We start from the raw sequence: 27,389 nt of genomic DNA on the forward strand, positions 1-27,389 counted from the left end.
CTCATCTTGTAGCCTCTCACTTTCTTTTGCTGCTGACTAAGCAGTGCTCTCTCAAGGAGCAACACCTTAGAAATGTCCAAATTATCTTTGCAGAACGAGTTCAGGCCGTGAGTCACGTCATCCAGAAGCGACTGTAAGAAAACGATGCCGAATTTCAGGGTGCTGATGAGGCGCTGCAGAATGTTTTCTGTAAAAGGGGGAAAAGTCTCTCAGGTTTCTATAAAACCAGTGGAAGAGAAACACCTAAAACATATTTTTTATTACCTTTATCTTCTTCACTTTCCTCCTTTGTGGTGCTTTCATCCAGTTCATCTTCACTTGAGTCGACTCTATCAACACCTAGATAGAAAAGACATACAGTAAGTAGATGTACAGTCATGATGGCTTCCATGTTACATTCAAATTGCAATATTACACGCGGCGCAGACAGCATTGAAACAAAAAAACGACCCATTAGACAACTAATTAACTGTTAATGTGCCGTATTTTCCGGAGTATAAGTCACACTTTTTTTCATAGTTTGGCTGTTCCTGCGACTTATACTCCAGAGCGACTTATAAATGAAAAAACTATTTATGTTACATAAACACTGGACACCTTTTCTATTTATGTTTATTTTTGGTGTAGCTGAATAACCATTGTGTTAGCATATCTTACACCTATTCAGCCTGTTCTCTATTCTTTTATTATTGTTAGAACTTGCCTTCCAAGAGGATGTAATGTCTGTTTTGGTCAAGTAGTTTGTAAAATATTACCCGCAAAAAATGCGACTTTTTCTCCAGTGCGACTTATGTATGTTTTTTTCTACCTAATTATGCATTTTTGGCCTTGTGCAACTTATACTCCGGAGCGACTTATAGTACAGAAAATACGGTAATTGACATGCCTGATATGACTTGCGGCGGTGGGAAGGATGGAGGCGCGGGTGCGCTGCACTGCGCCAGACTTCCCCATATACTGTTTTGTTTGTAATTTATTTCGAGCATGCCATATGACATGTCTGATATGACTTGCGGCGGTGGGAGGGATGGAGGCGCGGGTGCGCTGCACTGCGCCAGACTTCCCCATATACTGTTTTGTTTGTAATTTATTTCGAGCAAAACAATGCACCGTCGCAAAACATACAACAGAATATATACAAATTAGCAAAAATCAAGTCCAAAATAGTTTTTGAGCAAGAAGAAATAATATCGAACACATTGAAAGCTCAAAATGGAGTGAGAAGAAGTAAAACTTATTAAATCCCACCCCAATATCTCTAGGGTACTTCACTGAAAAAACATTAATTCATTAATTTTTTACCGCTTATCCTCACAAGGGTAGCAAGGGTATGCTGGAGCCTATCCCAGCTGTCTTCAGGTGAGAGGCGGGGTACACCCTGGACTGGTGGCCAGCCAATCACAGGGCACATATAGACAAACAACCATTCACACTCACATTCATACCTATGGACAATTTGGAGTCGCCAATTAACCTAGCATGTTTTTGGAATGTGGGAGGAAACCGGAGTACCCGGAGAAAACCCATGCATGCACGGGGAGAACACACAGAGATGGCCAAGATGGTGGGATTGAACTCGGGTCTCCTAGCTGTGAGGTCTGCGCGCTAACCACTCGACCACCGTGCAGCTGCAGCCCAATGACAAACCAAAATCTGCTTTGTTTCTGTTTTCCTAATAATACCTCAGCATTTACTAATAAATGCTAAATAATCCAGCATTTGAAAAGAAACTCCTCACTCTGCTGCGTCTGAAGCTCTCTTTTGGCTCTTTTTTTCTCCTCCTTCTTCATCCGCCTCTTCTCCCTGCTCAGGTCCTTCAAAGCGGTTTTGGAGCTGGTCACCCAGGCCTCGTAGGCCAGCTGGCAAGAAAACAGACCCACACGGTTCAACATTGAAGTTCTTTTTTTTTTTGATCGTTTTCTAACCTGGAAAGCAGATTTTTTCTTCAGGGGCACTTCCTCGTCTTTTTTCTCTGGCGCCTCATCCTCCTCTTCCTCGCTGTCACTCTCAAACAGGTGGTAGCCGCAGTTGTTTTCCACTGTGTGAAAGAGAGCAGAGTCTGAAACCTATGACCTGCGTGATATTTAATCTAAGGGTCTTTACTACATTTACGCTACCTCCAGGCCTCGAGACCCAGGGCTTCCACCATTTTCCTGCATCCATCTTTGCCTTCTCTTCGGCATCTGGAATATATTATATATACATACTGGTAATAGTAATGGTTTTATTTCATTTGAACATGCATCAGATTACAATTGAGTGCACCACATAATCACATAAACAGTTCCACATGTCCAAAAGGAGTAGGAAGAAGCAAAGCTTATTAAATCCTACCCCTCCATCTGGTACTTTTACAATCAGTAACTGTTACATTTGTTCACTTCCTGCTTTCCTAATATAATTTAAGTTTTTTTTATTTTATTTTACTTTTATTTAATATTTTGTCACATACCGAAGTACGAGGTGATATGACCATCCAATGACATAATGGGTACCATAGTAAGTGTCAATATAGTGATATATATAGCACATCATGACTGGTTCAAGACTCTTCATCCTTGTATTTAGCAAACATCAACTGCTTGTATTGTTTAATTGCGGTAATTGTTTTAATTCTGTAAAGCACTTTGTGTTGCATGTCTTTGCAGGAAAAGTGCTATACAAATAAAGTTGATTTGATTTGATTTATATTAATTCCTTTTGTGTCATATATCTGTAAAGTAATGTATTCATACATACTGCCTGCTAGTATTAACTTTTCCTCACTCATTTGGTTTTCAAAACTGATAAATGGTACGTGGTGATTACAGGAAGTGCACAAACGGAAAAGTGGTAGTATTACATTTTCTTCTTCCTACTCCTTTTTGGACATGTGGAACTGGGAATTGCAACATGTGATGTATTCCAATATAACCTGTTACCCAGTATCTCTGGCTTCTGGTCAACAGGAGGTCCTGCTTTGTCCGGCGATGTCTGCCGACCCCTCTGCTTGGATTTGATCTTCTCCATCCTACAAGAAGATGAAGACAGTTTATGCTAAAGGGGCAAAATTATTAAAAATGTTAATTATTGGGACACCTGGCAGGTCAGAGGTCACTGATGTGGAAACCCGACAGATGCCATACCTCTGCTCTTAGGTGGAATACTGCTACTCAGCAAAGTAGTGTAATGTGCTTTCACTGTTAAGTCCTCAAATATAAAAAAAGCTCTCCACAGATGCTTTCGAGAAAAAAATTTAGCGGCCAAGTTGGCAACAACAGTCTTACTGTTTTTTCAGCGTCTCCACAGACTTCTTCTCCATTTCCAGCCGGGCTGCAACCTGCTTTTTCACCTTTGCCTCAAACAGCTCAGCACCCCTTAGAGTCCAAAAGAGGGATTTAGGAAAAAGAAAGACTCCCAAACGATACACAATGGGTTGTACAGTACACAATTTTATAAGCAAAACATATTCCTTGTTTGTGTTGGATTCCACAGACCTGGAGGCCAGTATCTTTGATGACTTGAGGTCGGCCACCACGTACAGGAAGTAGTAGCTGAGGAAGACTCTCCTCTGTGCTAAAAGAACAGTGAAACAGATCGCATCCCACACAATTCCAGCCTCACCCTCCGGCAGCTCACACTCGTCATCTGGCTCGGCTGAAACATACAAAGAAAACGTAAGTACAGTTATTATATAATTGTATAACATTTAACTACAGAAACAGTGTTTTTCTTTGAAACATATTAAGATTTTCACAATATGTCTACATATAATAAAGTGGAACTAAAGTGGGTCTAATGTTGCTATTCATAACTTAAACTAAGTAGTAAGTGGACTCCAGTCTCACCATACATTGAACAGTATTTGTCATATGATGGATTTTATTTCCTATTCGTAACATTGACCTGGTTCTCATTGTGTCTACTCACGGACATCGTAGCCTTTTATGGTGCAGAACATGCTGAAGGCCTGAATTAACCAGCAGCCATTCTTCAACAAGCTTTCCAAGTAGGCACAGGAACCAAGCTGAACAGACAGAGAAAACCAGGACACATAAAATATAAAAACATAATTCATGTTTTAGTCTAGGCTGCACGGTGGACGAGTGGTTAGCGCGCAGGCCTGAATTCGATTCCACTCTCGGCTATCTCTGTGTGGAGTTTGCATGCGTGGGTTTTCTCCGGGTACTCCGGTTTCCTCCCACATTCCAAAAACATGCTAGGTTAATTGGCGACTCCTAATTGTCCATAGGTATGAATGTGAGTGTGAATGGTTGTTTGTCTATATGTGCCCTGTGATTGGCTGGCTGGCGACCAGTCCAGGGTGTACTACGCCTCTTGCCTGAAGACAGCTGGGATAGGCTCCAGAATACCCTTGCGACCCTAGTTGAGGACAAGCGGTAGAAAATGGATTTCTAATTAAACATATTTAGACTATTACTTGCACGGCGGACAAGTGGTTAGCGCACAGACCTCACAGCTAGGAGACCCGAGTTCAATCCCACCCTCGGCCATCTCTGTGTGGAGTTTGCATGTTCTCCCCGTGCATGCGTGGGTTTTCTCCGGGTACTCCGGTTTCCTCCCACATTCCAAAAACATGCTAGGTTAATTGGCGACTCCTGCCCTGTGATTGGCTGGCCACCAGTCCAGGGTGTACCCCGCCTCTCAATTGAGGACAGCTTGGATAGACTCCAGCACCCCCGCGACCCTCGTGAGGATAAGCGGTAGATAATGAATGAATGAATGTTTTAGTCTAGGCTGCACAGCGGACAAGTGGTTAGCGCACAGGCCTCACAGCTAGGAGACTTGAGTTCGATTCCACCCTCGGGTATCTCCAAAACATCCAAAAACATGCTAGGTTAATTGGCGACTCCTAATTGTCCATAGGTATGAATGTGAGTGTGAATGGTTGTTTATCTCTATATGGGCCAGTCCAGGGTGTACCCCGCCTCTCACTTGAAGACAGCTTGGATAGGCTCCAGCACCCCCGTGACCCTCGTGAGGATAAGCGGTAGTAAATGAATGACTGTATAATGTGTCGGCAAAGGCTGATGGACTCACAGAGACAACATTCTTCATAGCGATCACAAAGCAAGTGTAGCCGATAAGCCAATCCCACAAACGCAGGATGTACTTGACGGGCTGCATCAGCACGCTGCTTCCGAACAGCATGAAGTAGAAGCAGGCCACCAGGTAGCCCATGCAGAAGATGTTGATCCGCGTGGTGCCCGTGATGAAGATGAGACACAGCACCAGCCAGAAGAAGTAGCTGAACACAAACACCTTAACCATGTCAAGGTATGACCTGGAGGACAGAGGGAAACATATTGTAAATGACCCAAGTAAGGCTTCTATTCAATTAAATACTGAGTCTACAAATAACTGTGGCTGTAGGCAACCTCCTTATGTCGTTTTTAATTATGGATGTATCATGAGTGGTCAGCATCTAGTACCCGACCTGCAGTAAAGGAAGTTATCCACGGGTATGAACTGGTTGCAGCAGCTGGGATCCAGACTGCGGCTGATCTCCACGTTGTCGCCGGCCAGCAGTCGGACCGCTGCCCGGTTCTCCTCCTCAAACACCTGCCACTGCAAGGAGGAGCAGAGCAGCAGGAGGTAGTCGTCTGCACAGAAGGAGAATGATCACTCCACTGTATAGTTTGATGGATGTATAGATGGAGGAGATAGGACTCACAAAATATGAATGAAGGATTTGGACTCATGGCGAAATCAGGCAGGTAAAACCATTTGATGACATTGGAGCTCAGAGGTTGAAAAGCAGTCCTCCATGGGTAATCTATGAAAGAGCAAAAGCACATATGAATATAATGTAAACATCTGAAAATAGTTTGTGTGCTTTGCCGCACCTTTCTTGACGTTCTTACATAGTGGGTGTTATAATTATTTTGTTGGTCTTTGGGGAACTTTCATTCAAAACACATCTGGAGGTCGCCTACAGCCACAGCTGTTAATACCAATGTTTTTTTTACATTTGGGGACTCTGGTTAACATTTGCGGTATCAATCATTTAATACATGAATGAACAGGCTGCACGGTGATGAGTGGTTTGGCCACACAGCTAGGACACCCAGGTTCGATTCCACCCTTGAGTTTGCATGTTCTCCCCGTGCATGCGTGGGTTTCCTCTGGGTACTCCAGTTTCCTCCCACATTCCAAAAACATGCTAGGTTAATTGGTGATTCCAAATTGTCCGTAGGTATGAATGTGAGTGTGAATGGTTGTTTGTCTATATGTGCCCTGTGATTGGCTGGCCACCAGTCCAGGGTGTACCCCGCCTCTCGCCGGAAGACAGCTGGGATAGGCTCCAGCACCCCCGCGACCCTCGTGAGGATAAGCGGCAGAAAATGAATCAATGAACAAAGAGAAGTGCACGGTGCTGAGTGGTTAGCGAGCAGGCCTCACAGCTAAGAGACCCAAGTTCAATTCACCCCTCGGACATCTCTGTGTGGAGTTTGCATGTTCTCACCGTGCATGCGTGGGTTTTCTCCGGGTACTCCGGTTTCCTCCCACATTCCAAAAACATGCTAGGTTAATTGGCGACTCCAAATTGTCCATAGGTATGAATGTGAGTGTGAATGGTTGTTTGTATGTATGTGCCCTGTGATTGGCTGGCGACCAGTACCCCGCCTCTCGCCCGAAGACAGCTGGGATAGGCTCCAGCACCCCGCGACCCTGGTAAGGATAAGCTGTATAAAATGAATGAATGAATGAATGAGAGCCGTACCAACACATAGAGCAGGAGGTATGCCAATGCAGAGGAGGTATTGCAGCACCATGAGTCCCGCCGTGAAGCAGCAGTATTTAGGCCACACCTCTCCTATTGCTTTCCTGCGGCGCCGCGACACAACTGCCATCAAAGCGCAGGAGTGCAGCAAGGCGTAGAAATCCATCCTCTGACCAATCACATTGACTGCCACGATTAAGCTAACCTAAAAAAAACAAACAAGGATGTTGAGGAGGCATCGGAAAAGGTCAAAAATGAAAAGGGAGTAGTTTTCACGTGAACTCACCTCGAGTCCAAATTTGTAGAAGAAGAAGTTGATGAAATACTTGATGCAGGGCCTGATGCCGTGGTCCAGGTGTTGCCTGGTGATGCCGTGGAAGATGATGCTGAATGGCGGCAGTTTGAGTTTGTTATGGAGACGGAAATAGATCTGGTGACGATGGACTGTCGCCTCAAACACCAGCAGACCCAAAATCATCAGATGATTCTACCACACAGAAGTAATAGAACATAAAACAATGTCATAAGGATGTATAACTGACATGGGCAAAAGTAATGGGACAAAAAAAGTGAATAAATTGAGTGTCTGTACAATGTGCTACTAAAATTGCAAAGTATTTTTTTTGGTGCTAAAATTAAATAAATATACAGTCAATTAAATGAAAATGCAAATTAACTATTAAAAATTACATAAAAAATATATAAATGTCATGAAAAAAACAATCATGTTTCAAATTTTAATTACTAATGCGACCAGTCCAGGGTGTAACCCGCTTCTCGCCCGAAGACAGCTGGGATAGGCTCCAGCACCCTCGCAACCCTCGTGAGGAAAAAGCGGTAGAAAATGAATGAATGAATGAATTACTAATGCGACGACACAGCGGTCGAGTGGTTAGCACGCAGACCTCACAGCTAGGAGTTCTGGGTTCAATTCCACCCTCGGCCATCTCTGTGTGGAGTTTGCATGTTCTCCCCGTGCATCTCCGGTTTCCTCCCACATTCCAAAAACATGCTAGGTTAATTGGCGACTTCTAATTGCGACTCCACAGGTATGAATGTGAGTGTGAATGGTTGTTTGTCTATATGTGTCCTGTGATTGGCTGGCTGTCCTGGCCACCAGTCCAGGGTGTACCCCACCTCTCGCCCGAAGACAGCTGGGATAGGCTCCAGCACCCCCCCCCCACGACCCTCATGAGGAAAAGCGGTAGAAAATGAATGAATTACGAATGCTGTGCTGTTTGGATTTCTCTTTGCCAGATTGTCTCGCCTGACTCCTGTTCCTTCCTGCCTCGTGTTCTTCCTTGTGCTTTTTGTATCATGTTTGTGAGTATTTTTGTTCCGGTTAGCTTCTCGTTGCCGGCTTGGTTTTCAGCATTCTTTTTGTTATTTTTTTCCCTGCTGGTTTTTCAGCAGTGCTTTTTGTTCATTTTTGTTGTATGTTGTCTATCGTTGTTGTTGCAAGACATATTTTGCTGTATAGGACTAGAGTCCAAATGTAATACGAGTGTACCCTAAGGCATGGAAGGATCCTCCCTTCACACTTGAGCAGCGCTCCACACCAGTAGACTGGATCCACGGGTTCCATGTAGAGGATGGACCTCTTCAGAAGCTCCATCATGTTCTTCCTCATCTCCACACCAACATCCAGGCCTGAGAAGTTGGATGACACAATACTCTGGGATATAAAAAATAAAATAAATTGGAAAAAAAGTATTAATTTTGATTTAGAATTGGGTTCCTGTCTGAACCCAAATTAAGTCCCAGCACAAAAACAGGGTAGCACTCACAGCGGTGCAGTTGGAGGAGTAGTCTAATGGTTTGATGACCTTCAGCTGGTAAAACATCTTACACACCACCATGACGCAGGCCCACACGGCCGACACGCTGGATGCCATGGGCCGTAACCGTGGGAACGGGACGGCAAACACCCACAGAACCAGGAAGAGCGAGTTCATGAGAGAAACCTGTCCGAATACAATCACAGTAACAATGAATGAGTCAAGACACTTTATTCAATGCCCCACCTCTCTCAGTGACACCCAGATGATGCCGGAAGACACAATTTTGAAACCATGGAGCTCCATTAGTCTCCAGCTGAGTTCCTGGAGTCTCTGGATGCCAAGCAGAGCCTGAATGAGCAAGAGACTGGCCCGGTCCACAATCACAACCCACTTGTCATCGCAATTGCCGGTCATAGTTTCTGAAAGGAAGAAAAAAAAAAAACGACAGAAATGATGGTGATGAAAAGCTTCATGTGCTCTACAAACGCTACCTCCTGCTCTTGTGGCCTCCTCCTCCTTGTCTTCCTCCTTCTCCTCATCCCCGCCCTCTGAGGTCGTCTGTAGCTCAACGATGTCCAGAGTCTCCTGACTTTTTCCACTGCCCATACTCTCCTTCACCAGTCTGAACCATAAGATGTGGTTTTTGAGATTTATCTCCACAGCATGTTTTGTTTTCTCTTATTTTTTGGCTTTGTTGTGTATGATTCTAGTTTAGTTACATGAATGTTAAAAATGCATGCAAAGAATAATATCAGTGCAAGTGCAATACATGATTTAACACATTGTTACCTGTTTTTGAACTTTTCAATGTTTTCTTTTATACTGCAAATGTGAAAGGTAAAACAGAGAGCGTGTTAGAAGTCTGTTGATTGACAAGGAAGTAATCAAAACAGACATTCATTCATTCATTTTCTACCGTTGATCGCGGTGGGTGCTGGAGCCTATCCCAGCTGTCTTCGGGTGAGAGGCGGGGTACACCCTGGACTGGTGGCCAGCCAATCACAGGGCACATATAGACAAACAACCATTCACACTCACATTCATACCTATGGACAATTTGGAGTCGCCAATTAACCTAGCATGTTTTTGGAATGTGGGAGGAAACCGGATTACCCGGAGAAAACCCACGCATGCACAGGGAGAACACGGAAACTCCGCACAGAGATGGACGAGGGTGGAATCAAACTCAGGTCTCCTAGTTGTGAGGCTTGCGTGCTAACCACTTGTCTGCCATGCAGACCCAAAACAGACATTCATTCATTCATTTTCTACCGCTTTTCCTCACAAGGGTCATGGGCGTGTTGGAGCCTATCCCAGCTGTCTTCGGGCAAGAGGCGAGGGGTACACCCTGGACTGGTGGCCAGCCAATCACAGGGCACATATAAACAAACAACCATTCACACTCACATTCATACCTATGGACAATTTGGAGTCGCCAATTAACCTAGCATGTTTTTGGAATGTGAGGAGAAAACCCGGAGAACATGCAAACTCCACACAGAGATGGCCGAGGGTGGGATTGAACAAGGGTCTCCTAGCAGTGAGGTCTCCGCGTGAACCACTCGACCACCGTAAAGCCTGGAATATTTCTTTATAAATTGAATATTTATAGTACCCGGAGAAAACCCACACATGCACGGGGAGAACATGCAAACTCCACACAGAGATGGCCGAGAGTGGAATCGAACCCAGGTCTCCTAGTTGTGAGGCTTGCATGCTAACCACTCCCCCACCGTGTAGACCCAAAACAGACATATAAAGAAGAAAACATGCTGTAAAAGAGGAGGATGACACTTACATGTCGGATACCACGGTGACTGAACTTCTGAGTTCTTCTTCTCTAAGTTGGAAAAACAGAAAAAAATGAAGTTTAGTAACAGAAATGGTAAAGTCAGACACCGAAAAACTACTTCACCTTGACTTGGCTCCTATTTGCAGTTGTGGTCACAAAAGCACATAACCTCCAATTCACACCGGGATGAAATACATGGCATTAACAGCTGTGGCTGTAGGCAACCTTCTGATATATTTTTTAGTAACGTCACAAAATGGCGGTCGGATGTAGTTCAGATCACACAGTATGAATATAAATAGTTCACGTTCATAGTCCATCATTTCAATTCAAAGTTCAGTTCAGTTTTCCGTGAAAAGTTTGTCTTTTAAAAAGTATTTTTACTATGATAAACGATGATATCCATCACTACCTAAAACTGTTCTATGCATATTTATTTCTTCACGCCCGGCCAAACCAAAGCCACAACAAATTATAGTATTGTTTCATACAAATCAATTAGTAAACGCATAGCTACATATCCGGAAGTCCTCGGGAGCGCTTGGAAGTGTGACCAATCACAGGGGAGTGGGTGTACCTCGAGGTAGAGAGTGGATGGGTGGAGTAAATTAAACAATTAAACCGTTTAGAAGCAGGAAGTCAATGGAAATACTGCAGACAGGTGCAGAATCTGGAAGGTCCGGAAAGCTTTCTCTGCGGGTTATTGTGTGTAGCTGCTCTATAGGAGTCCACAATACAAAGCATAGAAAATGAGCATAATAGGTCCCCTTTAAGAATTGCTGGGTTGTTACGCTAGTGTGCGTAATGCTTTGTGGGTAATGCAGTGAGAAGCAAGTGGAGTACTTCAAGTCTTGCGCCACCTGCTGGTAAAATGTAGGCAGTGACAATACCAGGGGTGCAAATATCTCCCGTCAGGTAATAACTGGACCTAAATCATAATGCTGCATGTTCAATTTACTACATATTCTACATTAACGCGACCAGTCAGCTGGGATAGGCTCCAGCGCCATAGAAAATGGATGGATGGATGTATTTTAACGCTTTCTCACCTTGTAGCCTCCCTAATGGGAACGTTGTCAATGTTACTGAGGGTCAGGAAGTCAGAATTGAAGTAATGCAGCTGGAGAATACAAGCCAACAAAAACGCCGCAGGAAGCAGAATCCGGGCAAAGAGCTCCACCGTGTCATAGCGTTCCAAACCCAGATCCCGGAGACTGACATAGGGGACACATTTAGCGGTGATATAAACTCAAAATGTGTGTATTTTTTTTTTTAAATATAAGTGTTACTTACCCTTCCTCAGACATGCCTATTATTTGGAGGAAGAGCGCAGACACGCTTCGGAACTGATACATGTAGATGGCGATCAATACCAACATGGAGTAGCCAACCACCACTGCCCAGAAGGTCTTCAGGTATCGACGCCACAGATCAAAACGAACCTGAGAGTAACCGAAGAAAGGATACCAAGAATAGCACCCAACAAAAGTGTGATGATAACCATAAAACCAAAGGAAAGAGTATGGATGCTCAGTACAATTCATTCATTCATTCATTTTCTACAGCTGGAGCCTATCACAGCTGTCTTCGGGTGAGAGGCGGGGTACACCCTGGACTGGTGCCCAGCCAATCACAGGGCACATATAGACAAACAACCATTCACACTCACATTCATACCTATGGACAATTTGGAGTCGCCAATTAACCTAGCATGTTTTTGGAACGTGGGAGGAAACCGGAGTACCCGGAGAAAACCCACGCATGCACGGGGAGAACATGCAAACTCCACACAGAGATGGCCGAGGGTGGAATCGAACTCGGGTCTCCTAGCTGTGAGGCCTTCGTGCTAACCACTCGTTCCCAGTGCAGCCTAGACTAAAACATTAATTCATTGCATCATTAATTAACCTAGCATGTTTTTGGAACGTGGGAGGAAACCGGAGTACCCGGAGAAAACCCACGCATGCACGGGGAGAACATGCAAACTCCACACAGAGATGGCCAAGGGTGGAATCAAACTCAGGTCTCCTAGTTGTGAGGCTTGCGTGCTAACCACTTGTCTGCCATGCAGACCCAAAACAGACATTCATTCATTCATTTTCTACCGCTTATCCTCACGAGGGTCGCGGAGCCTATCCCAGCTGTCTTTGGGCGAGAGGCGGGGTACACCCTGGACTGGTGGCCAGCCAATCACAGGGCACATATAGACAAACAACCATTCACACTCACATTCATACCTATGGACAATTTGGAGTCGCCAATTAACCTAGCATGTTTTTGGACTATGGACTATGAATGAATGGACTATGCGCTAACCACACGACCGCCGTGCAACCAAGCTCAGTACAATCAATTCTTCAAATATGAATTCTATACATAAATAGTCGTAGAACATGTGAAGAAAATGTAAAAACGTTTACGTTAGTAAAATAATACCAAAAAAAAACCTGTCAATCAATAATGAATCATTCATAGATAATGGACATTTTTTCAAAACTAAAAAAAAACCACAAGCTTGCTGACCGTATCCAAATAGAGAACTAATGGTGCATCTTAAACCTGCCACCTCTGTGGCCATTAGGCTTCTTGTGTGCTAAGTGCCTAGCATGTTTTGAAAAGTTCAGCAGAAACGTAACACGGGCGAGAAAAACCATGAAAAAAAAATATATATATACATTATTTGTTGTAAACAAATCAGCATTTTCACACCCATTAAGTGAAATTGGATCATTTCCTGTTGCACATCTAAAGATCCGCTACATAGTGGTTGAGAATATTGCATATTTTGACCCCGTCATTTAAGAGCTGGATCACATACCTGGTAGAGGACAACAAAGGACAGGAAGAGGACAATGTAAAGAATCTTGTAGACCACCACCTGAACAAGTGAAGTAACAGTAACATTTGCATCACCGTTGCACATCACTAGTACTATTTTTAGCAACATGGTTATATGTATTATTATCTCAATCCATGCATACCTTTCCAGAGAAGCTGACCACAAAGAACATAGAGCAACAGAAAAGAATCCAGTATTTCACCAGGACCCCCTTTACACCTGAAATCAGCATGGCTACAACCGGCGACGGCTGATTTTCCTCTACTGAAAAAAGGAGAAACACAACAAAAATGAAATTAAAGAAACAGAACAAAAGAATGGAAAAGCAGATTGAATTGGAATTACGTGGAATAACTTTGACATCATCTAGAGATCTGCCCTTCAGGATCTGCTCCTCTTGTCTCTCCTTCAGCTGCTGACGAAACATCAGCCAAAAACTAAACGTGTAGAAAACCTGCAAATAAAAACTTTTATTACATTTATGTATTGATGTATCATTTGAATCATTAACCTTTTTTGTTGTAAAATACAACAGCTGGCCACACCCTGTTAGGGGGCCTGGTCTACGAAATTAGAGCCCCTTAATTAGGCTGAATATTGCATCATTCAATGAGGCGTAAGCACTATAATGTTACCTTGGCTCCTAAGTGGATGCAGGGTGCAGGGTGGTAGCTGTTCAGGTCAAAGTCCTCCACCACAGCTGGGGGCAGGCCCGGGTACAGCTCAGCCCGGCTCAGACGCAGCCCGCTCACAAAGCCCAGCACCACCAGGACCGTGCCGTAGACAGCCAGGAAGGGGGCAGACATCATGGCGTAACGGCGGCGGTCGCGCATCATCCAGATGATACATGACCACACCAGGAGGGAAAAGGTCAGCCAGTTGTTGTAGGTAATACTCCACACCTGGGTCGATGTAGCACATAAACTAAGCTAGTCAGCTAACTGTTTTGGTTTTGGACGATAGGATTATGATGTCAGGTTTCTTTGACTTCATTTCAAACGTTAGTCTTAGTCCTCCCTACCATCATGATGATGAGGCCGCTGACATAGCTATGTTTTTGGGCCAGTCGTCCAAAGATGACCGCACCGCTTGGGCCTGACTCAGGAGGAGATGTTTCAGTCAGACTCTCCAAGCCTTGGTCAGTCCTCTCCATGTCACCTCTGCTTTCTGTAAATTAGATTACACAAGGATTAGTAATATATAGACAACTACAAATGAGTGAAAGCATCATATGCGGAGATTAGATACAATATGGTTACCATGTGATGGTGAATTTTTGCCATCATACTGTGAGAGAGGGTAACAGTTGGTGTAGCCGGCGCCCCCCAGCAAGCTTCCTTGGTCATCTACATAGACTTCCTGCCAGGAACTGGACCTCATTAAGATCATTGGCTGAAAGAAAAAAAACACACATTTTATGAAATAACAAGTCAAAAGAAGAGAATATAATTGTTGTTTTTTTCTTCACTTGTACCTCATTTGGTAGATACGTTTCCTCCTCTGTACTGTTCAAAAGCTGAAATAATGAGGGGGAGACAATTTGTTACATATAATGTATATTTGAAATATTTCTATGATAATATATTAACAAAAACAAAATAAATGTTTAATGACGCAATGTTCGCTTGCTACGAGGTGCGTGCCAAGTTATGGTCGATTTGGTTTAGCTTCAACGGGAGGGGAAGGACCTCGAGTGTGGACTTAATGTGTTGTCCATCTGATACACAGCTGGAGAGCTACAGTAGATATTAACTGAAGAAGAGTGTGATATAAAACTAAAGCGCAGCGTGGCGTGGCGCAGCGTGGCGCAGCGTGGCGCAGCGTGGCGCAGCATAAGGTGGCGCAGCGTAGGGTGGCGGATGGTGGCGCAGCCCACAGAGTGGTAATTTGGTCCAGCGCACCAATGAGCGCAGCCAATTTGGTATGGCTGTGGTGGCGCACCAGGAGTCCACATTTTCAGCTTTGCACACAAGGGTCGCGGGTGGGCGAGAGGCGGGGTACACCCTGGACTGGTCGCCAGCCAATCACAGGGCACATATAGACCAACAACCATTCACACTCACATTCATACCTATGGACAATTTGGAGTCGCCAATTAACCTAGCATGTTTTTGGAATGTGGGAAGAAACCGGAGTACCCGGAGAAAACCCACGCATGCACGGGGAGAACATGCAAACTCCACACAGAGATGGCCGAGGGTGGAATCGAACTCGGGTTTCCTAGCTGTGAGGTCTGCGCGCCAACCACTTGTCTACCATGCAGCCCAGCACAGTGACAATTTCACAAAAAAAAAGCTTACCAGCTCAGATCTGGTCTATTCTTGGCGCAGGCGAAGCGCAGACAACACAGTACATTTTGTATTACATTGATAACCTCACTAGGTTAAAATGCACATTATGACATTAAAAACAGTCAGGACCTTTAAACCTAAACTGGTATTTCCATAATGAATAATAAATTAAGAACCAAACAAATCTACAATAACGTCTGTAAACTTACTTCATGCTTATCTCCAGAGATGTACACCACTCTAGAGAAGCTCGGAGGAACATCTGGAGTGTATAGTAGACTTTCATCAACCTCAACATTATCCTAAAAGGAAGCACAGTAACCCAATTAGAAGTTTGTACTTTAACACTAGTGTACGTATGAATGTATGTAATCTCATGGATGCCATTTACTTTTATTTAGCTTAGCATCACACATAATTTTTGCCCTATGAATGTACAATAACATCAGAGAACTCCACTTAAGGCACATAGATGCTAAATATTGTTCAGCCAACCTCCTCTGTGATGTGGACCCATTTATGTAGCAGAGCCACTAGCGTATAGTAGAGCAGCAATATAACCAAAGGGTTGATGAAATCAGGCCAGTTGACATCGGGCTGCAGATAGAGCATGTACGGGTCAGAACTGTTGGTTCGAATCACTCCCGTCATTCCAAACAACCTAAAACACACAAGATGGGGGTTGAATGTAAGTTATCTGCTCTGTAGCTAATGATTCTGCTATTTGGCTATTTAAGTCCTACCTTGCATATACATCATCAGGAGGCACCACCTGCTGCGACAGAGGCAGCTGGTAGATGTAAAGCGCTAAAAGGTGTCCACCACTGAAGATGGCCATCATTACACAAATGGAGCTGAAGAGGAGAAGATCGATGGAGCGGCCAAATACCCACCACCAAACTAGTCCCAGGAAAGTCCCAAAGTAGACACCAGAAGTGATGGACGGGAGTATTATACCTACACAAAGTAAAAAAAATAAATAAAAACGTAAAGTTAACATTAACACAACCATCATTTTATAGTTTTTTTTCGCCGTCAACAGTGTCGTGTATTAGTGGTGGGCAAAACCGTTCATTCAGTAAAAAGATCCGTTCATTTCGATCAATTAGTCGTTAGCCTGTGATCTCCCCCTGTGCATAGACCCGGTCAGAGGTGTCGAGTCAGTTCGTTCACTCATCTTCAAGGCAGTTCCGACTCAAATGTCGGTTATGAATGAACGACCGACGAGTGTCGGTCAATCTCTCGGTCTTTCAGTCAGTTAACCCCACCCGGGCGGTCACTTCGTTCATCCCGTTCAAAAAAAAAAAAGAACTAATTCTTTTGAACGGTTCGTTCATGACCGACACACCACTACAGTGTATCAACATCTTGCCACGTGAGTCAGTGATGAGAAAGCCCCTATCAGCCTATCAGAGACCGAAGGCTGATACTGACACTTGGGGGCATGACACCTAGCCTGATACCAGACAAACCATGTGATGATCTATATCATCATAAAAGTAATTATCACAAAAGTATCATAAAAGTAATTATCACATACTACAGTATTAATTGGTCCTGTACCCTAGAAACCGCCCATGAATGATACGGGAAAAGGCCGAAATGATACTGTGTCAAAGCCCAGGGCAGTGATACTGATAAAATATAGAGTTTAACCATGTCCAGTATCATCCCCCGTAGCTGTCCACTCAGAGCGCGCTGCTCTGGTATCGTGGCCGTGAAACAACCAATCAGAGAACAGCGCACGAGCGTGAACACACAGCGTTTGTTTTGCTGCCGTTGCAACCACCGCCAGCAACGCAACAGTGCTTCCTCAACCCCTGGTGCATTCACAGTCACCCGGAACAGTCAGACACTCAAGAGCACAACATGTCAACATGAACACGTCAGGGTCGCTACATTATTTTATCAATCAGAAAAGAAAATGGGGATGAATATGAGCCTGATTCTCTCAAATCAAAATTCAATTCTCTGGCACGTTACATGATGGAAAAACGAAAGTACGTGATAATAAGCTCATGAAACCTTCGGTCTCGGGCTGATGCTGACACTTGGGGGCATGATACCTGGCCTGATACCAGACAAACCATGTGATAACCTATAAATATAGGTATAGACTGCTGTTTCCAATACCATCTGGCAGAAGTTAGTTATCAGTGTATTCCATTTTGTAAAGGTATCCCTTTGGCTTGGTGCTACATGGAATGCCGCCATCACTGGTTTCGTAGTAATTTAAGGTCAATTTAGTTGTTTCAGCATCTGAATTAACCCTTTATTTACTCATCTAATGTGCATATTATGACATCACCAGACTCAGAAATGGTCAGATCTAATATCTGAGGCTTACTCTAAAAAAATTGGGATTATTAAGACTTTTCATGGGTGCAGCCATTATTTGCCGTTTTCCTTCCTTGTGCACTGTACCTGCCAATCCCAGTAGTAAGGTGACGACCACTTTTCCAGCTGTGTTCATGATTGCTGATAACAAAAGCCTCAGTCCGGCCGCAAACATCAACAGCTTTTGAACAAACTGAGGTGGACCTGTCTGAACTGGCACCGTGCTCTCATCCGAGCTGTCAGATGTCTCACTCTCTCCCTCCGACTCTGTTTCAGACGTCTCCGGCTCCTGTCAAGAGGCCAATCAGACAGACGTCACCATGTGTAGTTTGTGTAGTTTGTACAGTCATGTTCTATAGCCTTCCTATACCTCAGAGGGTGGGATTCCGTTTTCGTGGAGGTTAACTTGAGGCGTGGCGCGTAGTAGCTTTCTACAGAGTCTTACTATCAAGGCAGTAGTCATGAGAAGGCCCACATCTGGTGCCAGGAAGCGGATAATATTCCCTGGATCTACAGAGGTGAATCTGGAAACACACATGTATACTGTAAATATGCATCCATAAGAAAAAACACAATAGATAGAGCTGGATGGATGGATGGATGGATGGATGGATGGATGGATGGATGGATGGATGGATGGATGGATGGATGGATGGATGGATGGATGGATGGATGGATGGATGGATGGATGGATGGATGGATGGATGGATGGATGGATGGATGGATGGATGGATGGATGGATGGATGGATAGATAGATAGATGGATAGATAGATAGATAGATAGATAGATAGATAGATAGATAGATAGATAGATAGATAGATAGATAGATAGACGTTGTCATTGTACAGTAACACAGCAGTGAAATGAAATTACCAACGAAATGTCGTTGCCTGGCTCCCGTATAATAATAAATAATAAATAATAAATAATAAATAATAAATAATAAATAATAAATAATAAATAATAAATAATAAATAATAAATAATAAATAATAAATAATAAATAATAAATAATAAATAATAAATAATAAATAATAAATAATAAATAATAAATAATAAATAATAATGTGGATAATAAATAGATGACATCAAATATGAACAATGTAAAGCGTAAACAGTAAATTGCACAAATAATTTAAATCATTATAAATAAATAATCATATAATAAATAATTATAAATAAATAATAATAATTTTTGTTGTGCTAATATTCCTAATTATAATATGTAACTCTAAGGGATAGAATAGAAATGTATTGTGTGCCCAACAGCAGATAAATACCTCACAATGCCCACATGGTAGAGGACATCCTCCCAGTGGCCACTCACTGTTGAAAAAAATTACCACGTAAAACATATATAAATAACAAAATTCATGAATGTTGTACTTTTTGAGACATATATACAAAAAAAACACTTTGCGCCATATGTTGCTTTACCCTGTGGAGTGATATAGGCAAAAGGGATCTGCATGAAGCACTGCAGGGTCAGAAAGGTCACACAAGTGTAGATGATCCAGCGTAGGAACTGACCGGTTTTACCTGAAGATACAAATAAGAGGAAGCGTTGTAATGCAAGGGTCTCCAACTATGGGGGCGGTATCGGTTCTGTGGCAGGGGCCAAAAAAAAATGAAAGTAACTATATTAAATGTTTGGAAGTGGTTTGTAGGTTGAGTTTGACTGTTCGCACCATCCTTTGCCTCTGGTCTTCCATTTCCTCACTATGTTCCTTTGAGTGGAACCGGACAGCTGAAATCGCTGAGCTACCTTTTTTTTATCCTTCCCCTAGACCACAGGCCCGCAGGACACTAGTTTGAGGCCCCCGCCATGATATGAAAGTTTAATGTTAGTGCGGCCCGCGCAAGTTTGATATGGATGCTGTATGGTATCATGTACCCAGAAAAATTATGACGTTTGATTAATGTTCATGTTAAAGGTTAAATAACTGTTAATAGTTATCCTCCCTATCCGTGTGGAAGTGGTAAGTTTTTGGCTATTTAAGTTTAAAGGAAATAACTTGAAGGCTACCGTTTAGGTCGCTAGCTCTCTAGTTTGCGAGTTAGCATGTGTCTCAAGACCCTGCAGTTGCGCAATATGTTGTAAATAAAAAGAGTATAAATGTGACTATAGTCGTGTTTTGTCATGTCTACAGGGCTCTAATAATGCTTTGTTCATTTTAATCTGAAAAAAAATAATTTGTCTACCCACCAACTATATGTGGTTTCTTAATTTTTAATTATTTGCTGTTTTATTATTATTATATTTATTTATTACTGATTGATTTTCTTTATTCTTGATCTTATTTTGTGTGGATAGATAAAAAGGAAGATATTTGAGAACAGTGGAATGTTTTATCAGAGCTTTTCTTGTAGAAAATCGGAACCAAAGTTTATTCATTTTTCTGTTTTTAATAAATGCGTTTTTTTTTGTTTTTTTTTGGAAAACCTGATGCGGCCCAGCCTCACCCAGACCCTAGCTCCAGTGGCCCCCAGGTAAACTGAGTTTGAGACCCCTGCCCTAGACCATGATGTTAAACAAATTTTACTTTCACACCAATTGACAGTTGTTTTCAGGCTACCATGTTGCTATCCTATGCTATGTTTATGTATTATTTCTTTCTTGATTGACTTGGTTGTGCTATTTTTGTATATATTCTGTTGACCAAGAACACAGGAATACTACTACGGTACTTTATTCAGCTTCAATGTCATGTGTAAAAGGTGCGGACATATGGGGTGGGGGGACAGGGCTGCTCTGTCAGTAAGCAGCTATGAGATGCTGTTGTGGTGAAGCAAGTTACAGAGTGAATGAAAAGAGAGAGAGCGGTGAATGAGATCAATAACACGTTATTTCATGATTGTTTCTCAGCGGTTACGTTCAACAGCACAAATAAATGTGCCCGCACTGTTTATCTGTGTTGTGTTAAATATGAGCTGAGCTGAATTTGGGCCAAAATTTGAAGCCACGTCACCAGAAGTTGACTGATTTGTAGACTTGGATGACTGGACCATTCTGAAGGAGAACCGGCTCTACTCTTAGCCCCGATCGGGTGACTGAGATCCTCTATCCTACGGACACCAGCTATCCTACGGACTACCAGCTATCCTACGGACACCACACCACTACTCAACATCAAAACATGGCGGTGGCTGCGGAAACAAGTTTCAGTGAGTCCGCCCAGAAGGAAAGATCGCATAACAGAGTATCCAAAGTATGGGAATACTTCACGCCAAAAGGTAATGATGCGGTGGTTTGTGACCTATACAAAATTGAGATGACTTTCAGGGATTAATCGATGTATCAAAAACTATTTTCTAGATTAATCGATTGCAGAAATAATCATTTAACCCAGCCCTACTATTTATATCTGCGATCTCGTAGACCCAAAGGTCATGACCATAGGAGGATGGGAACTTAGATCGACCAATAAATTGAGAACTTTGCCTTCCGGCTCAGCTCTCCTTTCACCATGACGGTCCAACACAGCGACCGTATTACTGCAGACACTACGCCGATCTGCCTATCGACCTGACACTCCCACATTCCCTCACTCGTAAATAAGACTCCGAGATACTTGAACTCCTCCACATGGAGCAGGACCCCATTCCCAACCCGGACAGGACCACTCCACCCCTTTCCGACTGAGAACCACGACCTCTGATTTGGAGGTGGTGGGTCTCCTCCTAGAAGCTTCCCAGTAAACGCTGAAGGTCACAACCTCGAAGACGCCATCAGGACCTCACCGTGTGCAAATACTGCAGAGATGAGATCCTAAGGCACCCCAACTGGACTCCATTGACGCCTTGGCTGTGCCCAGAAATTCTGTCTATGAAAATTTGAACAGAATGAGTCACAAAGGGAAGTCTTGGCGGAGGTCAACGTTCACCGTTCACTGCTCCAGGACCAAATGTCACGTATTGGGGCGCCATCAATCTCGTACTCCCGGAGCGCCCCCCTATCGGACACCGCGAGGGACACGGTCAAATGCCTTTTCCAAGACCACATATAGACGTTTTGGGCAAACTCCCATGCACCGTCACAAGGGTGTAGAGCTGATCCAATGCAAAAAACGCATTGAAACTCTTGAACCTCTCCTGGACCCCGGAATAGACTATCCCAGGGAGACTGAGAAGTGGAATCCCCCTATAGTTGGAACAAACCCTCTGGTCACCTTTCTTAAAAAGGTGGACCACCACCCAGGTCTTCCAATCCAAAAGTATTTGTATTCCTGACTTCCAGTCAGAAACTGGAAATCTATTATCAAAACTATTTCCTAGATTAATCGATTACAGAAATAATGGTTTAACCCAGCCCTACTACGCAGCAAACTTATTTCAGCAGCTTATATCCGCGATCTAGTAGACCCAAAGGTACCCAAAGGAACATAGGTCGACCAATAAATTGAGAACTTCAGCTCTCCTTTCACCACGACGGTCAGCCAAGACATTTTTTTTTCGCATTTTGTTACATCCTATCGGAAAATTTGTTTCACCAGCATCCCGTAACAGATAGTGTTTGACCTTTGAGGTTCCACTGAGGGGATTGTTGTGTGTTTCTAATGAGTAATATTAATGACATACCATCATAGTCTATTGCTGAGGCAGCAAGTATGCTATTGATGCTTAGGTTTTTTGTTTTTTTTTTTAACTAAAAGCTTCATTTCACTTCCATCTCTCCGCTATAAACAACATACATACACTCTTTGAGTAAGAGGTGGATACACAAAAACTCAAGAAGCACACACACACACACACACATGCAGGATGTGGCAGGCACACTTGAGCACTTAGGCTGAGCTCATATTGGGGAGGGAGAGCATCATTGTGGGCTGGATGGAGCTTTAAGAGACACAAAGACTGAAAGGCAAACAGTTTTTAGATGGCCCAGTGAAAGAATCACAGAATGCTGACATCACATCTTTTAATTCCTCACTGTAATTACCAAGCTATGTATAATTGATTTGACTGTTCCAAACCACATCCCCCCCCTTTACAAAGCGTGCACGTGTGTGTACAGGGTTAAAAGGGATGACATCAAATGTGATGTAAAGTCAGCGTTTTATTATATTTGTCTGTGGAAACATGGAAGCAAATGAAGACAATACATATCCAAATTCAAAAACACAGTTTTCGAGTTCTCAACATGGATGATCGCCACAGATTTTGCTTGACCTGACCTAAAACCCAAACAAGCTCAAACTACTTTAGTTGACCTGACAAAAGTCTTTAATACTATCAGTCATAACAGACTCTAAACAATTATGAGCAGATGGTGACAGGTACGGCTTCCCGAGCGCTTGTGAGTGTGACCAATCACAGCGGAGTGGGCGTGGATGGAATAAAGCAAAACAGACCGTTTTGGAAATCCAAGGAAATACAGCCGGAATACGTACAGATTTTGGAGTTATAGGCTCCTACAGAGCAGCTACACACAATAACCCGCACATAAAACGTTCTAGATCAGGGGTCTCAAACTCAATTTACTTGGGGGGACCACTGGAGCTCGGGTCTGGGTGAGACTGGGCCGCATCAGGTTTTCCAAAAAAAACAACAACAAAAAAACGCATTTATTAAAAACAAAAAAATTTTTAAAACTCCAAAAAGAAAAGCTCTGATAAAACATTCCACTGTTCTCAAATATCTTACTTTTTATTTTTCTACACAAAATAAGATGAAAATAAATAAACAAATCAAGAATAAAGAAAATCAATCAATCAGTAATAAATAAATAAATATAATAATAATAATAAAACGGCAAATAATAAAAACTTAAGAAACCACATATAGTTGGTGGGTAGACAAATTATTTTTTTCAGATTAAAATTAACAAAGCATTATTAGAGCCCTGTAGACATGACAAAACACGACTATAGTCACATTTATACTCTTTTTATTTACAACATATTGCACAACTGCAGGGTCTCGAGACACATGCTAACTCGCAAACTAGACAGCTAGCGACCTAAACGGTAGCCTTCAAGTTATTTCCTTTAAACTTAAAAAGCCAAAAACTTACCACTTCCACACTGATAGGGAGGATAACTATTAACAGTTATTTAACCTTTAACATGAACATTAATCAAACGTAATAATTTTTTCTGGGTACATGATACCATACAGCATCCATATCAAACTAACATTAAACTTTCATATCAAGGCGGGGGCCTCAAACTAGTGTCCTGCGGGCCACGTGTTTGAGACCCCTGGAATAAAGCAAAACAGACCGTTTTGGAAATCCAAGGAAATTCCGCCGGAATACGTACAGATTTAGGAGTTGTGGGCTCCTACAGAGCAGCTCCACACAATAACCCGCACATAAAACTTTCTACATCTTCCAGAATCTACACCTATTTCAGCTGTATTTCTTTGGATTTTGTGCTTCTCACTGTTTTAATGTATTCCACCCATGGGCCGCCTCCAGGCACGCCCACTCTGCTATGGTTGGTCACACTTTCAAGTGCTTCTAAGGACTTCTAGTGTTCTGATCCGGAAGTAGAGACTGGAAAGTCCGAAGTTTATCAAGAAAAGAGGTTACTTCAAGACGTCTCTGAGTGGTAAGTAGCGTTAGCATTTTAGCGTTAGGTTTTCGACAGCATCGGTAACGTGTAATCTTTTTTGCCACTGATTGTGGTAGGAAACAACTATTAGCAACCCTGTTCCCTGTATGCGCACTCTATAATGCCACACAGGCAACCGTTTTTGTTCCATGACTTACACAAAATAAACCAAAACTTCTTTCAGAGCTCACTTCCAAGTGCGCAAAACTCATTATCTGAAACTTTGGCATCTTTTAACACAAGAATACAACATTCTACCTGCATTTATAGGTCAGAAAAGTGGAAAAAGCATAATAGTTCAACTTCAAAATTTAATTTATATGTGAATGAGGCAAAGATTTTCCTCACCTTTCATTGTGAGCAGACTTGGGTTGGGCAGCAGCGGTAAGGTGAGCAGAAACAGGAAATAGACCACCGACAGTCCATTGTAACGGAACGAGGACGCTGTGTGAAAAAGAGAAAACATTTGACCTGTTAAATGAAATCAGCATTTTTTCACAGCATTGGTTCATCTACTTGGAAACATCACATTGCTTCATACGGAATTAGCTGGACTGATCCCATTCCTGGAACATCACATGGAACAGCACCAAAGAGGACATTACTAAAATTAACCTTTGGCGCTCCGAGAGATTTGGCATTGCGCCCCAAGATATTCATACAGCACTTTATATTTAATGATGGCACTACACTACTCTATACTCATACTTCCTTTGGAGATGATATGATCTTAGTAAATTATATTGTGTATGTATTTTATTTCAGGTTATGTTGCAAACAGTAATTATGTTTCACTATTTGCAGTGCCAGTAAAAAATTAATTATGTACACTGTAATTTTATTTTATTTTATTTATTAAAAATATGATTAAAATACTCAAAATTAAATTACATTAAATTAGTTATATATAACAATATTATTATTAGTGATTGGCTGGCGACCAGTCCAGGGTGATAGCTGGGAAGATAGCTGGGATAGGCTCCAGCACCCCCGCGACCCTTGTGAGGATAAGCGGAAGAAAATTAATGAATGAATGAATGAATGAATATTATTATTATACACTACTACAGCAATTAATCAAATACAATACATTATACTTGAATTTCTACATTGCAGAAATAATAATAATAATAATAATAATGATAATAATGATAACTATTATTATTATTAGCATTATTATTATGTAATTATATAGTAAAAAGCACAGCACGTTCAAGTTCAATTTTTTTTAATAATAATAATAATAATAATAATAATAATAATAATAATAATAATAATAATAATAATAATAATAATGCTGTGCTTTTTACTCATGACCAGGCCACATTAACTTAACTTACACTGCGGCTCTTTTACACACACACAAGGGCATTTAAGGGCTTTTATATTCAAATTATGAAGTAATTATATTCCCTTTTCACATAGTGAGATATGTAATTTTAAACTTTTTTCCTTTTTTTATTCAACATTAGCCCTTGTTTTATCGTTCATGCATTTCTCAGTGGTTAACTTTTTTTTTTTTTTGTTTTACATTTGAGGTCATGGTAATGCTTGTGTTTGTTTAGAACATGCTTAACCAGGTTATGTTAAGGAATGTCCCAATTGAGAGAGAGTGTTAAGCGTTAAGAGGAGTGTGGCACATCTGACACTTGCATTACGCCGTGTAATTGTCAATTAATTTTGTCCATTTTTGTCATAATTTTGTCAATTTCTTTTTGACTGAAAATTAGATTAGATTAGATTAGATTCAACTTTATTGTTATTGCTCATGTCACTTGTACAGGGCAACAAAATGCAGTTAGCATCCAACCAGAAGTGCGATTTTATAAGTACCTTAGTAGTAAGTAAATGTCGAAAAAAAATGGACAGATCTATGTAAAAAAAAACTATAACAGGCTATGACTACAATACAGTGAGGATATGTACAGGGATATAAATGACTATAATATGGCTATTGTAGATTATACAGATTATAAACAGTATGCACAAAATGCACTGTGGATTACATTGTGACTGTCTTCTGTTAAAATTGTGCAGAAATTCATGAAATAATTCAGATTATTTTAGTTACTACTACAGAAAAAGCATAACAAGACTCACCGGCTAAGAGGCTGAGCGGCAGTAATAAGTTGTAGAGCATCCCGACCACCATGTCCCCCGCCATTGCCGCTTTACAATGATTTATCTTCCTCACTTAAAAAAAAAACACTACAATCTTCCTCGAAAATTGTTAAAAACGTGCATGATGACATGCACGGAGAGACTGGCCCAGAATAAAGTTCCCTGACGCTCAATGGGAAGAAGTGAAGCATCTCATGTGTGAGGATGCTCCTCTTCAATCCATCTTCTTCCCCCTCCCTCACCTCTTTCGCTCTCAAACCTCCTAATGGCTTGTGACCGAGCATCCCTGTTACTATGCTGAAACTGAGGCTAAATCTCCCTCCAGGGACGGGTCTCCTGTCATTACGTCGCTAACAATCGTAAATAAAACGCTCATAAAACTGAGTGACCTGATGAATTTGCTATTAAGAACGTCTCCCCGTGCCGGTTTTCACTTTTGTCTTTATTTGCTTTGATTGAGCAAATCTTCTGCGTGCATGTCTGACACCAGGCGGATAATCAAACTGCACTTGTATTTGCTTACAGTTCCATAAGGCTGGCTCATCACATTTGAGCTGCAGGGTGAGGGGAAGTGTATCTAATATTCATGGCTGCCAGGCCATTAAGCGCTGGTGTGACTACAGATGAACAATCAATGCTTAGAGTAAAAAAAAAAAAAACTTTATTTATAGAATTTTTAGGCAATAAATGTCTCTGGATTATGGACAATGATTAACATGGAAACTATTAATCCTGTTAATCAGTTACACTCGAGAGTATTTTTTTTTTTCTACAGCAACTGGGCCAACCTAGCATGATGTTGCAGCATCAGCATCTTGATATGACATACCTTTGAGGTAAATATATGAAGGACAAATGCTAACAATCACAGATTTGTCAACAATATTTGAAAGAAAAGACATCATGAGAGATGACAGGAAAAACTAAAGTGTTGCAATTATATTTTTAAT

General features: G+C 42.1%; 1 protein-coding gene across 1 annotated transcript in view; it reads right to left on the reverse strand.

The window, feature by feature from the left end:
• The window catches only part of si:dkey-11f4.7 (piezo-type mechanosensitive ion channel component 2), a 40,192-nt gene extending 12,803 nt beyond the window's left edge, over positions 1-27,389 (reverse strand). Inside the window, exons 1-38 of the mRNA XM_058083306.1 lie at positions 26,419-27,389; positions 24,667-24,762; positions 19,202-19,303; positions 19,045-19,090; positions 18,135-18,288; positions 17,852-18,053; positions 16,171-16,384; positions 15,923-16,088; positions 15,637-15,729; positions 14,611-14,652; positions 14,396-14,528; positions 14,158-14,303; positions 13,772-14,038; positions 13,482-13,590; positions 13,279-13,400; positions 13,116-13,175; positions 11,591-11,739; positions 11,347-11,511; positions 10,304-10,345; positions 9,295-9,327; positions 8,997-9,127; positions 8,749-8,924; positions 8,512-8,688; positions 8,235-8,399; positions 7,011-7,211; positions 6,725-6,929; positions 5,675-5,776; positions 5,438-5,603; positions 5,041-5,284; positions 3,910-4,006; positions 3,477-3,636; positions 3,267-3,356; positions 2,922-3,010; positions 2,118-2,183; positions 1,926-2,038; positions 1,739-1,859; positions 265-339; positions 21-187 (exon numbers count right to left, since the gene is read on the reverse strand). Coding sequence (XP_057939289.1) covers positions 21-187; positions 265-339; positions 1,739-1,859; positions 1,926-2,038; positions 2,118-2,183; positions 2,922-3,010; positions 3,267-3,356; positions 3,477-3,636; positions 3,910-4,006; positions 5,041-5,284; positions 5,438-5,603; positions 5,675-5,776; positions 6,725-6,929; positions 7,011-7,211; positions 8,235-8,399; positions 8,512-8,688; positions 8,749-8,924; positions 8,997-9,127; positions 9,295-9,327; positions 10,304-10,345; positions 11,347-11,511; positions 11,591-11,739; positions 13,116-13,175; positions 13,279-13,400; positions 13,482-13,590; positions 13,772-14,038; positions 14,158-14,303; positions 14,396-14,528; positions 14,611-14,652; positions 15,637-15,729; positions 15,923-16,088; positions 16,171-16,384; positions 17,852-18,053; positions 18,135-18,288; positions 19,045-19,090; positions 19,202-19,303; positions 24,667-24,762; positions 26,419-26,482 — 4,950 coding nt within the window. The 5' untranslated portion in view covers positions 26,483-27,389. The remainder of the gene's footprint in view (positions 1-20; positions 188-264; positions 340-1,738; positions 1,860-1,925; positions 2,039-2,117; positions 2,184-2,921; positions 3,011-3,266; positions 3,357-3,476; positions 3,637-3,909; positions 4,007-5,040; positions 5,285-5,437; positions 5,604-5,674; positions 5,777-6,724; positions 6,930-7,010; positions 7,212-8,234; positions 8,400-8,511; positions 8,689-8,748; positions 8,925-8,996; positions 9,128-9,294; positions 9,328-10,303; positions 10,346-11,346; positions 11,512-11,590; positions 11,740-13,115; positions 13,176-13,278; positions 13,401-13,481; positions 13,591-13,771; positions 14,039-14,157; positions 14,304-14,395; positions 14,529-14,610; positions 14,653-15,636; positions 15,730-15,922; positions 16,089-16,170; positions 16,385-17,851; positions 18,054-18,134; positions 18,289-19,044; positions 19,091-19,201; positions 19,304-24,666; positions 24,763-26,418) is intronic.

Source organism: Doryrhamphus excisus, chromosome 10 (assembly GCF_030265055.1).
Source record: "Doryrhamphus excisus isolate RoL2022-K1 chromosome 10, RoL_Dexc_1.0, whole genome shotgun sequence".
NCBI lineage: Eukaryota > Metazoa > Chordata > Actinopteri > Syngnathiformes > Syngnathidae > Doryrhamphus > Doryrhamphus excisus.